At 38.0% G+C, this 13,095-nt stretch overlaps 2 protein-coding genes across 2 annotated transcripts; both read left to right on the forward strand.

Annotated features, from left to right (window-relative positions):
* The first annotated feature begins 1,757 nt into the window (after positions 1 to 1,757).
* LOC146688120 (protein shisa-like-2A) lies at positions 1,758 to 5,980 on the forward strand. Its single transcript, XM_085439836.1, has 3 exons — positions 1,758 to 2,091; positions 2,515 to 2,654; positions 2,829 to 5,980. Exons 1-3 carry the CDS (start codon positions 1,910 to 1,912, stop codon positions 3,008 to 3,010), a joined length of 504 nt encoding a protein of 167 aa, XP_085295962.1. The 5' UTR covers positions 1,758 to 1,909; the 3' UTR covers positions 3,011 to 5,980.
* Positions 5,981 to 10,150: 4,170 nt separating this feature from the next.
* Positions 10,151 to 13,057, forward strand: LOC146688121 (uncharacterized). Its single transcript, XM_085439810.1, has 3 exons — positions 10,151 to 10,220; positions 11,493 to 11,658; positions 11,800 to 13,057. The coding sequence occupies exons 2-3, from the start codon at positions 11,508 to 11,510 to the stop codon at positions 12,189 to 12,191; spliced, it is 543 nt and encodes a 180-aa protein (XP_085295936.1). The 5' UTR covers positions 10,151 to 10,220; positions 11,493 to 11,507; the 3' UTR covers positions 12,192 to 13,057.
* The last annotated feature ends 38 nt before the right edge of the window (positions 13,058 to 13,095 follow it).

Consider the following 13,095-nt stretch of genomic DNA (forward strand, 5'->3'; position numbering starts at 1 on the left):
AGGCTGACAGATAAAATTATTTCATGATGAGAGCCAGGCGTCAGGACTGCCAAAATGAAATAAATAAATATATCATTAAATAATTAATGAAATGTGTCAATAATTAATGAAATGTGTCAATAATTAATTAAAATGTGAAATACATAAATAATTAATTAAATATGTCAATAATTAATTAATTAAATGTGTCAATAATTAATGAAATGTGTCAATAATTAATTAAAATGTGTCAATAATTAATTAAAATGTGTCAATAATTAATTAAAATGTGAAATACATAAATAATTAATTAAATGTGTCAATAATTAATTAAAATGTGAAATACATAAATAATTAATTAAATGTGTCAATAATTAATTAATTAAATGTGTCAATAATTAATTAATTAAATGTGTCAATAATTAATTAAAATGTGAAATACATAAATAATTAATTAATTACATGTGTCATAACTATTTATTTAATTAATTAATTCCAATTTTAATTAATTATTGCCACATTTAATTAATTATTTAATGGTGTATTTAATTAATTCATTATGGCAGTCCTGGCGTTCCATAGTCGAAGACCCGTGCAATTCCATGTAGCCAAACTGACAACACAGGTGTCGCCAGGTGTATATATATCTGTGTGTGTGTGTGTGCTTCAAGAAATGGTTAGGTATTTGCTGCACGTACCTGCATAAGGCTCGAGGAAAAAGCTATATGCATCAAACTCTCTCTGTGCAGCTGCTCCCTGGTTGAGCATATATGGAGTTGGGAACAAAATGTTTTTGTATTTGCACCCTATTTATATTTTTATTCCCACAGTGTAGAAGCAACACCTCTGGAACATCACTTAGAATTAAAAGTCAGTGGAGTAGCCTGCTTTAATTATCACAGCACTGCTTGATTGGTGCCATAACTTACAGATAATTTTCTGCCCACCAGCTGTTCAGCGTTGTGAAGCTAAAATGATCAGATGGGCACAGAGCTCTGTCATGCTCTCCACTGCATTGCTGTATCTTAAATTAAATATTCCAACAATAATCATACTATTTAAAACCTCAGAGTAAGTGGAGTGAGCCTGTGTGTGTGTGTGTGTGTGTGTGTGTGTGTGTGTGTGTGTGTGTGTGTGTGTGTGTGTGTGTGTGTGTGTGTGTGTGTGTGTGTGTGTTCAGGTCTTTCTCATGTTGTGGGGCCCTGAACTTGTCACATAATGGGGACATGTTTCTTTATGGGAACCAAAAGCAAGTCCCTTTGATGTTATTCGGTAATGTTGTATGGTTGAGGCTGGGTTAGGTGTAAGAAGTAAACACTTCATCTGCTGTGAACTGAAGAACTAAAGGCAGTGCTGACACATCTCATTAGCGTTCCCATCCCCGTATTAGCTCCTGAAAAGGACTCTCTGACTTCAGTGATCTCCAGCCTAATGTTCAGTTCAATTTTAGCTTGTGAACCGTCCAGGGTGCAAAATCTGCTAAATCACAGCTGGGAGAGTCCACTATCACATTATAGCACACGTCATAAATTGTAAATGCAATGAATGAAACACTGTATTAAAGTAAGGTTATGGTCAGGCAACTCGAAAGTCACGAAGTCAAGGATATGCATTCTCATGTTTGCGTGTGTGACTGAAGAGAGGGAGAGAGAGAGAGAGAGAGAGAGAGAGAGAGAGAGAGAGAGAGAGAGAGAGGTAGGAGGTTGGTGGGCGCTGCAGTTTTCTTCAAATTCAAAGTTTTTCACCTCCATCGCTCTGCGCGTTCACTCACTGAGAAACACGCTGCCGATGAAAAACAACGCGCTGCTCCACTGGTCTAACCACGGGGCGCGCTCCCACGCAGGAACCTTCCTCTTCTATTCCTCCAGCCGCTCATTAAGTGTTTTTTTCTTTTTTTCATTTTCTTTTTCCCCCCTCTTTCTGTTGCAACATGAGCGCTGAATGCAGCAGTTACTACAGCGCTGACGGGGTGTTCGTGGACTCGTTCTCCTGTCCTAAACCAGGGAATGCTGCCGCTGCCATCTACTGTTGTGGATTTAACGATATTAAATATTGCTGTGATGATGCAAACAGTTTTTTCCCGTATGAGTACGGGTACATGTGGTGGCTCAGGCAAGTGCAATTTTATTTTATTTTCTGCCTTAAAAAATAAAATAATGTGCTTGTTATCAGTGGATGAGCTAATCACTAATAATCACAATATTTTCTTCATTTTTAATGTTTACTTTTTTGCGCAATAAAAGCCTCACTTAACTGACATTATTGAACCCTTAATCTTTGAGAAATCCAATTGCCTCTGTTCCTGCTGTTCCTTGAAGACTTCAGTTCATCCATTCACTGCATAAAGAACTCGTTTTCGTTTTAATTCTGCGAGTAAGACCCATCTAAGGAATGCACTTAAAACATTTAGCAGATAAAAAAAGTTGTTTTTCACGTTCATTGTGTTTTTTAAATCCTCACATCAGTCAGTGTCCTCTCCTCTCTGTTCATTAAGGGATCAGGTTAAAAAGATGTTTTTCTCTCTTCTCCTCTCAGTATCGGTGCTCTGGTCGGTCTGTCTATAGCAGCGGTCGTCCTCCTTGCTTTCCTCATCACTGTGTGTGTCCTCTGCTACCTCTTTATCGTCACCAAACCCACTCGTCGTCTTGACAACGGCCTACCCCTAAGAGCGCCAGGTTAGTATGAATCCTCCCCTGAATTCCCTCTGATGATAGGAATTTGTTTGTTTGTGTAATTTCTGACAAAATCTCAACACTTTTACTTTTTATTTTTATCAATATTGAAGTCTTTTACAGAGAGCTCGTAATAAATCATTTTATTCTGTGCAACTGTCTGTGGCTTCTTGGCAGGAGATCCCAGTGAGGGGCCGAGTCATGTGAGGGTGCCCTGCGCCGCTGCTCCACAAAGATTCAAAAATCCCTTTGTGAACAGGAAGGTGGATTGTGACAATCAGTCGCCAGACCCAGAGCACCTTTTCCAGAGGTGTTTTACACCCACAGTCACTGGAGTGAAAGTGGAAAGTCCTTCATAAGGACAGCAGCACTCTGTCAATAAGGCAAATCAATGAGGAAACAGCCTTGTGGTACAAGTGGACAACTATGAATGAGAGGAAAGTAAGAGTGTGAGCGGTGGCTGAAAGGAGTATATACTGAGTAACACAACTTTAGACCAGTAGTAAGAAGCACACGCTCAGAAGGCTGTGACGTTTCTTGCCTTGTTGACATTTTTCATGCATTAAAGTCGTCTTTCCTCGTGGCCTCCTCACGGGTGGAAATTACTTATCCTCCATCTTTTTGGAAACTAATGCATAAATTTGGCTTTCTGAAAGCCAAAGATTCATTTGAACACATGAATCATTGAGTCATATGCAGTTTACAGTGAGGACATACAGTTTTAAGCACATTTATGTGCTGAAGATGTTGCATTTGGGTAAGAGAAAGCCAAGCTAGTGTTTTAAGTCGGGAGTCCTCAGGGACTGAAGGATTTGTGGGAGTGAAACGTTCCCAGCACAACACAGAACTGCACCATCAGTTGACTTTTCAGATCTTTAAAGTGGCTTATGTTTACATTCTCTGGACAAGCAACCTCAAGTAAAACCCTTTGTGATGGCTGGAGGCGGGCTTGAATTGTTGGGTATCTCTTATTCTGACACTGGAGTTTGTGGTTTATATTCTGTGTCCTGCTGGCAGTCCGGTACAGGTTTCTTATAACCACAGTCATCATGTTTCTCTAACATAACCAACAAGGATTCTGCTGAATCAGTTAACATGAAGGAGTCTGATGGCAGCGTAATTCTCACAGATTTTAGAGTTAAAATCGCATCACTGTATACCTGAATCACTTTTAAAGGATACCATTGTTATTCATTATTATTGTGAAGAATGAACCAGTCAACGTATGCTGTGCGCTGTACAGTCTCACATAAACAAAACCTCTTCTATTGCATAAAATCTGGGAGGCAGAAGAGGATCTAACACAGACGGTACTCTGATTAAAAAAGCTGAACCTGAATGGAATAGTGAGGTGCTACATCAGTGAATCACATGCAAGCACACATTCCTGGGGGAGTACATTTCCACTAATAAACTGTGATCATTATGGCATAAGATCTATTAACTGGTGATGGCAACAAATGCTTAGAATGTAAAATTTTGTCTGAGTACTGTTAAGCGCTGTCCAGTGTTTTGGCACATTAAAAGCCTTCAAATTCATGCATCTGCTACTGAAATGGCACTTTGCAGCTGTATTTAATGGATGACATTAAGCCGAATGTTCCCCCAGTACTGGCTCATGTGGTTCGGAAACCTAAAATATAGGATGAATAGATAGGTGTTTCTGGAAAGAAGCATGCATTTTATTGTAAGAGTGTCCTCTAGTGGCCATAGTAATAATGACTAAGAAGAGGAGGAGGTCAGGGTGGATGGATGGGTTGCTATAATGCTGTACTTTCAAATGGTCCTAAGCAGTGTTGGGGTTGTTATGCATTTAAAAAAGAGAAAAAAAGAAAAGAATGTATTACACATTAGTCGTTACTTTTCTTAAAAGTAATGCAGTATGTTACTCAATTACTCGTCAGAAAAAGTAATTAACTACACTACTTGTTATATTACTTTCTTGTCACATTGTAACGTGACCTGAAACACACTGTCACATAATCACCAACAATATAACAACATAAACCTGAGGCTACACTTTAGTAGCATTCTGGGTTCTTGGCTAGCTTTGTGTTAACATGCTGTCCGTGCAGATGCCTACAAAGAGCCGAAGCTGTGTTAGCAACTGTTATGGATGCAGTTTGCACTTTACCATCGCACTCTTGTCCCTTTGTACAAAAAACCCCCCAAAAAACAAAAACTGTGAAACTGAAAAATTCAATGTGATTACAGTAACATGCTACAATGGAAGAGGTCTGCTTTAACCTAATGCCATTTTTCCCTCATACACCTTACCAAGTTTTTTTCGTGCCTAAATCTAACCAAACCGAGGTGAAAAACATCTGTGATCAAAGGTGGAAGTTTTTCCAGGACAAAATCAAAGCTTTCTGACCACCGTGCCATTTAGTCAAGAACAATTTGTTAGTCTTTTTTTATGTATACAAAGCTTTTATTGTTAGGACATCTCAAGCAAGATGGTGCAGACAGCAAGCCCTATACAAACACAGTCAGCTTTGATGAGTTTCAGCTTCGCTTATCATGTTGGCTTTCAAGCTTTTGTGTGATGAGTTCTGATCGGTTTTCACTGTTATTGTAGAAGCTGCTGTTTTGTGAACTCACTAGAAGGCTGTTCTTAGTATGTTCTGGATAATCAAACCTTTCAAGTGCACTTGCTTTTTGTTTTTTGTTTTTTTGTTGATGATCTGAATGTTGATGCGAAATGAATGCAAAACGTCCGATATCTGTGCTTTGATTGTTCATGTTTTAATTTGGTTACCGAGCTCCGTAACCAAATTAAAATTCCTGTTTCAACACTGTGCCATTTTCTCTGTTAAAACGTGGTCTAAACGTAAAAAAGAATTTAAAAAGCCTCCTTTAAGAATTTTTGTGTTTTGCTAGCATGTAAGTGTGAGCTCTGTTATTTAACATTAATTTACATTTGATGAAAGAGGAAAACGAGATGTTTACTAAGTTTCATCCATATTTGTTTGACTAGAATGGCTTTCAAATGCTTCACTTGAATGTACACATTCACACTATTCTTCAAAGAGCATCAGTAAAACCTGAATGAAAGTACATCACATCATATGTCATGCAGACGTGGTGCCTGATCAACTGCAATGTGAATACTATTTAAGTGCACAACATGGAAATTATTTATCTTAAAAATAACACCACTCCTTGCGCTCTTATTCTCTTTTCATTTTCTTTGGGTGATCATAAGGTTTCTCTGCACAAACATGCTTTTCAAAGAAATACTTAAAGTTAATGTTTGTTGTTTTTCTATTAAATGTGTTCAGCTGAGCGACTGATGATGATGAAGCCTTTGTCTGGCTCACTTTCTATATTGCAGGCTGCTTTGGTGGTTGAAGAAATTAAGAGACACAGATTAGAACGGTCAGTGAGACTCCGAGTTAGACAGATTTGTTACTGGCTCTCAGTTCTTCTAATCATTTCTCTGCAGAGAGGCAGAGTCTCTGAAAGCCAGCAGGAGTGACAACAAGCCCTCTTTGATCATCGTGCACTGCAGTTCAAAGAGTTAGGTACGCTGGTTATTAACCTTATTTGGGTTGTAAATAAAACTATACTTCCATAACAGCCATCAATTACAGGTACAGCAATCTGTATGTGTAGAAAGCACCAAAGGCATTTTGCTCACTCTGAGTATAATGACAAAGAATATAAATGGCTTATATTTTAGATTCTTTTTACAGTCTAATTGCACACAAATCTGAGTGAGTAATGTATTCCTGTAATAGAGAACAAGCTGACTTTTAGGACCTTCATTAGCATCTACTTGCTTCACACTGCAAAGATTCATGTATTCAAACCGATTGCTTTTGCCTGGGAGGGCTGATCTGCAAGACCTGTTAGATGGCAAATGGACAACTGTAAAAGCATTTTGTAGATGTTTGTCATAATGGTACAAGTGACAGCAAACCAATTAAACCTGCTGGTTTAAATGAATGCAAACCTACTGTAAAAATCATACTTTATGTATTTGGAGGACTTCATTTGTAGCTCACATCTAAGTGCTGCACTGTGTAAAAATCATTTCATAATCTGCTCTAATAGCTCTTCTGTAGATTTGGCTGTGGGGAATCACAGGAGAAAGAAACTCCCAGCAACCCTAAATTGGACAAGTGGAAGAGGATGGATGGGTAATATAAAAAAGCTTTTTTTTTTTTATTGAATAAACTAACTACTAAACTAAAACTAAAAAAGTTTCACAGAAATTATGAACTTTTTCTGTTTGAAAGAATTTTCAAACAGGAACAACACTGTGCACGCCTAAAGACTGTGTGAACATCTAAAGATCTGAAGGCATCAGAAGACCAACACAGAAGTCATTGGGCTCCATGAAATCTGCTCAAATCCCTGCTAAAGCCTCGGGATCTGAGTTTTTGAAGGGAAGGCATGACCGTGTATAATCAATTGCCTGAGTCATTACTCTCTTAAATTGTGTGCTTTGCAGTCATTTTCCACTTTAGTGCTTAGGATTCAGATAGACCTATTAACAGAATATGATATTCATAATTATATATGTATTATTTTTATTATGTTCTTGTTAGTGTATCCTCATCTGAGAATATGAACCGTCTTTAAAATAGACCATTAGTATCTATATTATTTATGGCCACTTTCCTCCAAAATAAGCTGTTGGTAAGACTAGAAAAAACTATTTAAACATGAATACATTACATTACAAAATCTGTCTATGAGTCTAAGAATTACAGACATTTTCATATACAGTTTTTAGAGGCTCAAATATAATTGGATAATTGACTGTTGGTATAGTATTAATTATATTTCATGGCAAATCAAGAGATGTGAGTTAAACCCGAGTGTTGAACTTAAATTTGGTAGTGATTCACTGGAACTCTCAATATCGATGTGAGTGAAGGAGCAATAGGAGTGGTCAAATCAACAATTTGGTATATTTTTAAAAATAAAGCACGCACTGGCCAGCTTAGCAACAGATGACAAGTGAATGATGACAGAATTATTTCAGGGGTTAAGAAAACCAACTTGACAACATGTAACCAAGTCAAGAAAAGCTAGATGTATCAATAAAGTCTACAACTGAAAGAGACGCCTTCATGAATGGAAATATTGTTATAATTACTATATGTCTCGGTATTCCTAGATAAACCTTAACCTCCTAAGACCCGAACTCTTCCACGGCATGCATTTTTAATTTCTCTTTGGTATTTGGGCATATTGGGGCCCATCCATCCATCCATCCATCCCTTGTAGAGCAAAATTGAGTATTTTATTCTAAATAACCCAAAATGTGATGTCCACATATGTGGATGCCAGGTCCTAGGAGGTTAAATATGCACTTTGGTGGAAATTGAGAAAACGAGCTGCCCATGCACATTTGTTATGTTAACGTTTAAAACAAAATGCAATTAAATGGTGTTAAATAAACAGGTGTTTGTTAATGCCGATCAGTTTTTATATGAATCCAGCTCTGTTGAGGAAAGAGCACATCTGCTAAGCCTCAGGTAGGATCCAAATAAAATAATAATCGTGCTTGGCAAGATCTTCCAATAAAACCTGAAATTTACAAACTAACCACCTGCTCCACAAGGACATAATTTTCATAAAGTCCTAAGATGAAAGTGAAAAAATTTGTCTGGAGTTGATTAAAAAGAAAAGAAAAAAATCAGTGAAGAAAAGTAACATTCATCAAAGATGAAAGAACTCCTTACATAAAGCTGATATAAGCAAAGAAACCAGCGCTGCTTAAGAACCACTGAGCGCTTTGAGTATGTCACTTTGAAGCAGCACCTAAAGGGGTCTTGTGTCAATTTCCATACTTTCAAGAAGCTACTTCTGTACTGAAACCTGTCTTTTTAGAATTTGTCTTTGAAGGGTGTAGTTCATGTGTCATAATGTCACCTTGAGGTATTGCGAATTGGTGCTTTATAAAACTCAGTTGAATTGGATTAAACTTTTTGTTGTTGTTTATAAGAGATAGAATTTTAGTATAATACATTTTAATAAACAGAATATACAGTATGTACAGTTTTAAAATTACACAGTTTAACATTAAAGTGACTGAAAGGTGAATAAATAATTGTCAGTGACTAAGAGTGAATAAAGTGTCGGTAGTATAAAAAGAGTGTGGGGTAGTTTATGTTTCTGGTGTGGGAAATGGTCTGCTGGAGTTAAAAAAGCAGAGTGGCATTGGGGACAAAGGTGGGTCTCCTCCTCTCAGTCCTGCAGGAAATGCAGCGGAGGCGTCGCCCAGAGGGGAGCCATTGAAATGCGGGGTGAAGAATGTGAGAGGGGTCGTGGATGATTTTGGCTGCCTGTCTAAGGGCCTGTTGACTGAAAACCTGTGGCAGAGTTCTGACAGGCAGACACTGATGCAGTGTGCTGCAGTCTGTTCCTGTTCCTGTTTCTGTTCCTGGCTGAGGGAGTGGAACCAGCAGGTAATGGAGCAGGTCAGGATGCTTTCCAGGAAGGCATAGTAAAAAGTCATCATGATGGGTGTGCTGACTCCAAAGGAGTTGAGTTTCCTAAGGAGGTATAGCCGTTGGTGGCACCTCCTGAGAATCTCCTCTGTGTTGGCAGAGAATTTCAGGAGGTTGTCAAAGATGGTTCCCAGGTATTTGTACTCCTCAACTACCTCCACTGGCTTCCCGTGGATGGTGGTGGTGACTGAAGCAGCCAGATCCCTCTGCCAACTGGAGAAGGTCACCACCATCTCTTTGGTTTTGCTCACGTTCAGTTCAAGTTAATCACATTAGTTAAGTTATCATCAGGCACCTCACTGCCTGATGATCCAGCACCGACGTCTGTTATGCATCACAGTAATTCAAGATACATAGATTAAGTCATGAGGAGCTCACAATAACACACCGTTATACATTAAATAAGAGGAAATATTAAGTATTATTTTCTCTTTTGTATAAGGAGATATTTTAAGTGCATGTTGTTGTTATTTTCATGATTTTTAACATTACAAAAGCGATTGTGAGCTAACACAGCTGCCCCCTCCACACAGAGCTGTGGAGGCTCTGTGGAGTGTCTTTGTTTTATGTCTGATGTGATTACAGTGCCACTATTTGGCCCAAGAGCACAGATGCATCAGTGTAACTGTCCTTTTACTCATTAACTCTCTTTGTTTCCTGCCAGCAGGCTTTTCATTACTTCCAACAGCAGTAGAGTTTTTGACTCTTGAAATTATTTTATATTCTGAACAAAAACACCCACTGCTTCTTCATGGGGGGTTGTTTGATTGTTGGGGTTTTCTCTGTGTTGCTGTAGGGTCTTTTCCTTACAATATAAAGCACCTTGATGCAACTGGTATTGTGAGCTGGTGCTATATAAATAACATTGAATTGATTGAATATATAAAAGAAAGTAGTTACACAGGGCAAAGAAAAAATTATAAACCCAGTGAAGTTAATCATTAACATCTGTCTTGAGGATATGGTGCAAGAAGGGAGACATTATGGCGTGTCTTGTAACCTTTGCCCAGACAGGCCTTTTATTGTTTTTGAAGCAACGGAAGGGGAAAACAAAATCTTAAGCTAAGAAGACCAAAATACACCTTCTCTATCAGTTTTGGCACAGGTAAGGACTTTTACATAGATTTTTGTGTGCTTTGCAGTGTGCGTAACATGACATTTGTGTTAATGATAATATTAAGTGACACTACTGAGTGAACATAGGTATGTTGTGGTCATATGACTTCAGTGAACCAGCTACTGTGCTCTGGCCAGCATTAGAAGGTAAACCGAGTTTATATTTGGAAAGAAAACAGGCTAGTGACACAATGTAAAGAACATTACAGTCGGTATACACACATCTGCTGTTGGGTGATAAAGAGAGTGCTTTTATTTTAAGATTGAAGGTAATTAGTAAGAAATTAAGGTCTTTTAAAATTCCTCTGGACGTTACTAAAGGCCTGACAACATCATGTGACTGTCTATGTGAAGAGAACTTAAATATTTTTATCTTAATGTTGTGATTAAGGTCAAATCATTTGTGATCTTTTATCTTATACAATCTGAGCAGGCTTCAGATACTATACTCATACTATCTCTGATGCTTCCGTGCTACGATAATAATGATGATGACTGACAATTTATGTTTTGTCCCAACCAGACAGTGTAAATGTATGGTACTCCATGAAACGGGAAGAACGAGTAACATAGATAAGATAGGTAAGATAGTTAAGAGTAAGAACAGGTGTCCAGTTTGTCAAATGGAAGCTTAACATCTTAAAACTGTAAAATGATGTTATATTATTATCACTTTATTCATGTCACTCTCACTGCTCTATGTTTCACAAGATGCCTTGCTTTGGTGTCATAAAACAAAATCATTTAGTGAAAAACGCATCTTTTGGAAATGGACAAGCTCCAGACGATTTCTCTTCGCTTCCTATTGAGCACCCTGCAGCTCCTCAGGGTGCTCCTGCACTCCTCGATCACTGACGTGGTATTTGTTGGTTGTTCCTCGTACGAGTCTGGGACCGATTGAGGGGGACAAAGGCTTTTAAAAAAAATTATGGCCCAAAATTTAACTTGGCTTTGTATCACTGTTAACAGTAGTTTCATTTTCTTTTATATTTTGTGCAGCACTTTGTAACTACAGGCCTGTGAAACTTTACTTTACTTTAGCAGGTCTTTTTTTTTTCTTACTGCCTGTGCAATCATCCTTTCAAATGCAATTTTTAGCAAAATCGTCTGCCTTGTAATACTGCATTCAGTCCCGCTGACATTTGAGTTTAATCAAGTCAAGTCTTATTCAAGGTATTCGTCAAAGTTCTGTTCTTTTGACTCCAAATTTCCTCTCTTGTTTGGATCACAATCCTGGTTACTACTGTATTTATTTTTGTAGATCTTGTACAGCGAGATGGGTCTGTGGAGCTGTGGCATCAGTGTGGTGCTTTTTCTCTGTGACGTTGCATATACTGCTTCTATATCAGACGCTGTCAGAGAAAAAGGCACCCAGAGACATCTTCTGATTGAGCTCGAAGACAACACTAATAGCACTGGCAAACCAAGTAAGTAACAAAGTAAACAGTAACCTTTTATTTCAGTGTTATTCTTGTTTGAGGGGTTTAATATTCTACTATACCTAATCCATAGGAAATGTTTTGGGTTCTGTCTTGTTAGATTTTGATGAACCAAATTTTTTCCTGCAGAGACAAACAGCTCATTTGAGAGCCCAAAGGTGGAATTCTCCTATCTGGCTATAGCGTTGGGCACAGTCATCACCCTTTCACTCTTCATCGTGTTGGTTGTTAAGTTTCGCGTTTTACATCGCTTTCTGGCCAGCTACAGACACTCCCTGCTCCAGGAGTCGGATGGGGCGAGCCAGTACGGTCAAGAGGACATGTCTTTCCCTAACAATGTGTCCGGTAGGATGGGAGTAGTCAGAGGGACTCAGCCCGGGTTGGATGATGACGACGATGGCTTCATTGAGGACAACTACATCCAGCCCGGTGAGAAGCACATGCCAGAGGGACAAAGGGAGGATGACGAGGTAGAGGGGACAGATGACAGTGACGACGATCTTCAGTTCACTATAGGGTGATTAAATACATTTTTCCAAAGTGACCGGTTTACAACAAAAATAATGAGACTCCAAAAGTTGATTCTGTTCATCAGGACGCAGCGTTTCCATAATTAAAGTTTAAAACTTTTGTGCCTCATGAGCCCTTAAAGAAGACAGGATTATAAACTTGACAAGAAATAGTAAATCAGAATTTCTTTCTTTTTTGGCCTGCTCATATTGCTCATTTTGAAACCCTTAAATTTATTATATGACCCCCAACATGGGCCCCAACCTACTTACTGAACAGTAAAGTTTTTTTGACTGCAGAAACTTCTGAGCCACGCAAATGTTTTGACCAAATTATCCGTTATTATTAGATAACCGACCTTAAGAGGGGCCAAAATTAATACAAAACACATTTAAAGTGCTGCATTGACCTCTGTAATGTTGACTCGTTGTGCAATCAGAATACCTTTGATTTTTTTCTTTTATGCTGTGTAGAAATTGTTCTTAAAGCTCAAATGTACTATATATCGATATGGATTCACATATTACATATGCTGTGTATGTAACTCTACATGGAAAATATTTAAAATTACAACATTCAGTTTATTTGCTAATAATGATGTTAATGTTTATATCCTGCTAAATGCTATTTGTTTTCACACATGCCATTCAATTATTCACCTTTAAGTTACCTTTAAGTTTTTTGTTTTTTTATTACATTTCTGCTGACAGTGAACATCAAAGAGTTAAACAACTTCACACTCACACATCTTTGTTGTAGTCTGAATGTTTGTTTGTATGAAATTACTTTTTTGAACATTCACGTCTTTAATAAAGTCGTTCTTATTGAAATTACAACACAGCGATGTTTTGATCTGATGTGACATCTGCTCTTTATTTACAACTATAATCAGTCAGACACAGCATAAATGAGCCT

The sequence above is a fragment of the Copadichromis virginalis genome, linkage group LG18 (genome assembly GCF_057382275.1).
Source record: "Copadichromis virginalis isolate Kocher_CV1m ecotype Utaka linkage group LG18, C_Virginalis_male_GT1.1, whole genome shotgun sequence".
Lineage (NCBI taxonomy): Eukaryota > Metazoa > Chordata > Actinopteri > Cichliformes > Cichlidae > Copadichromis > Copadichromis virginalis.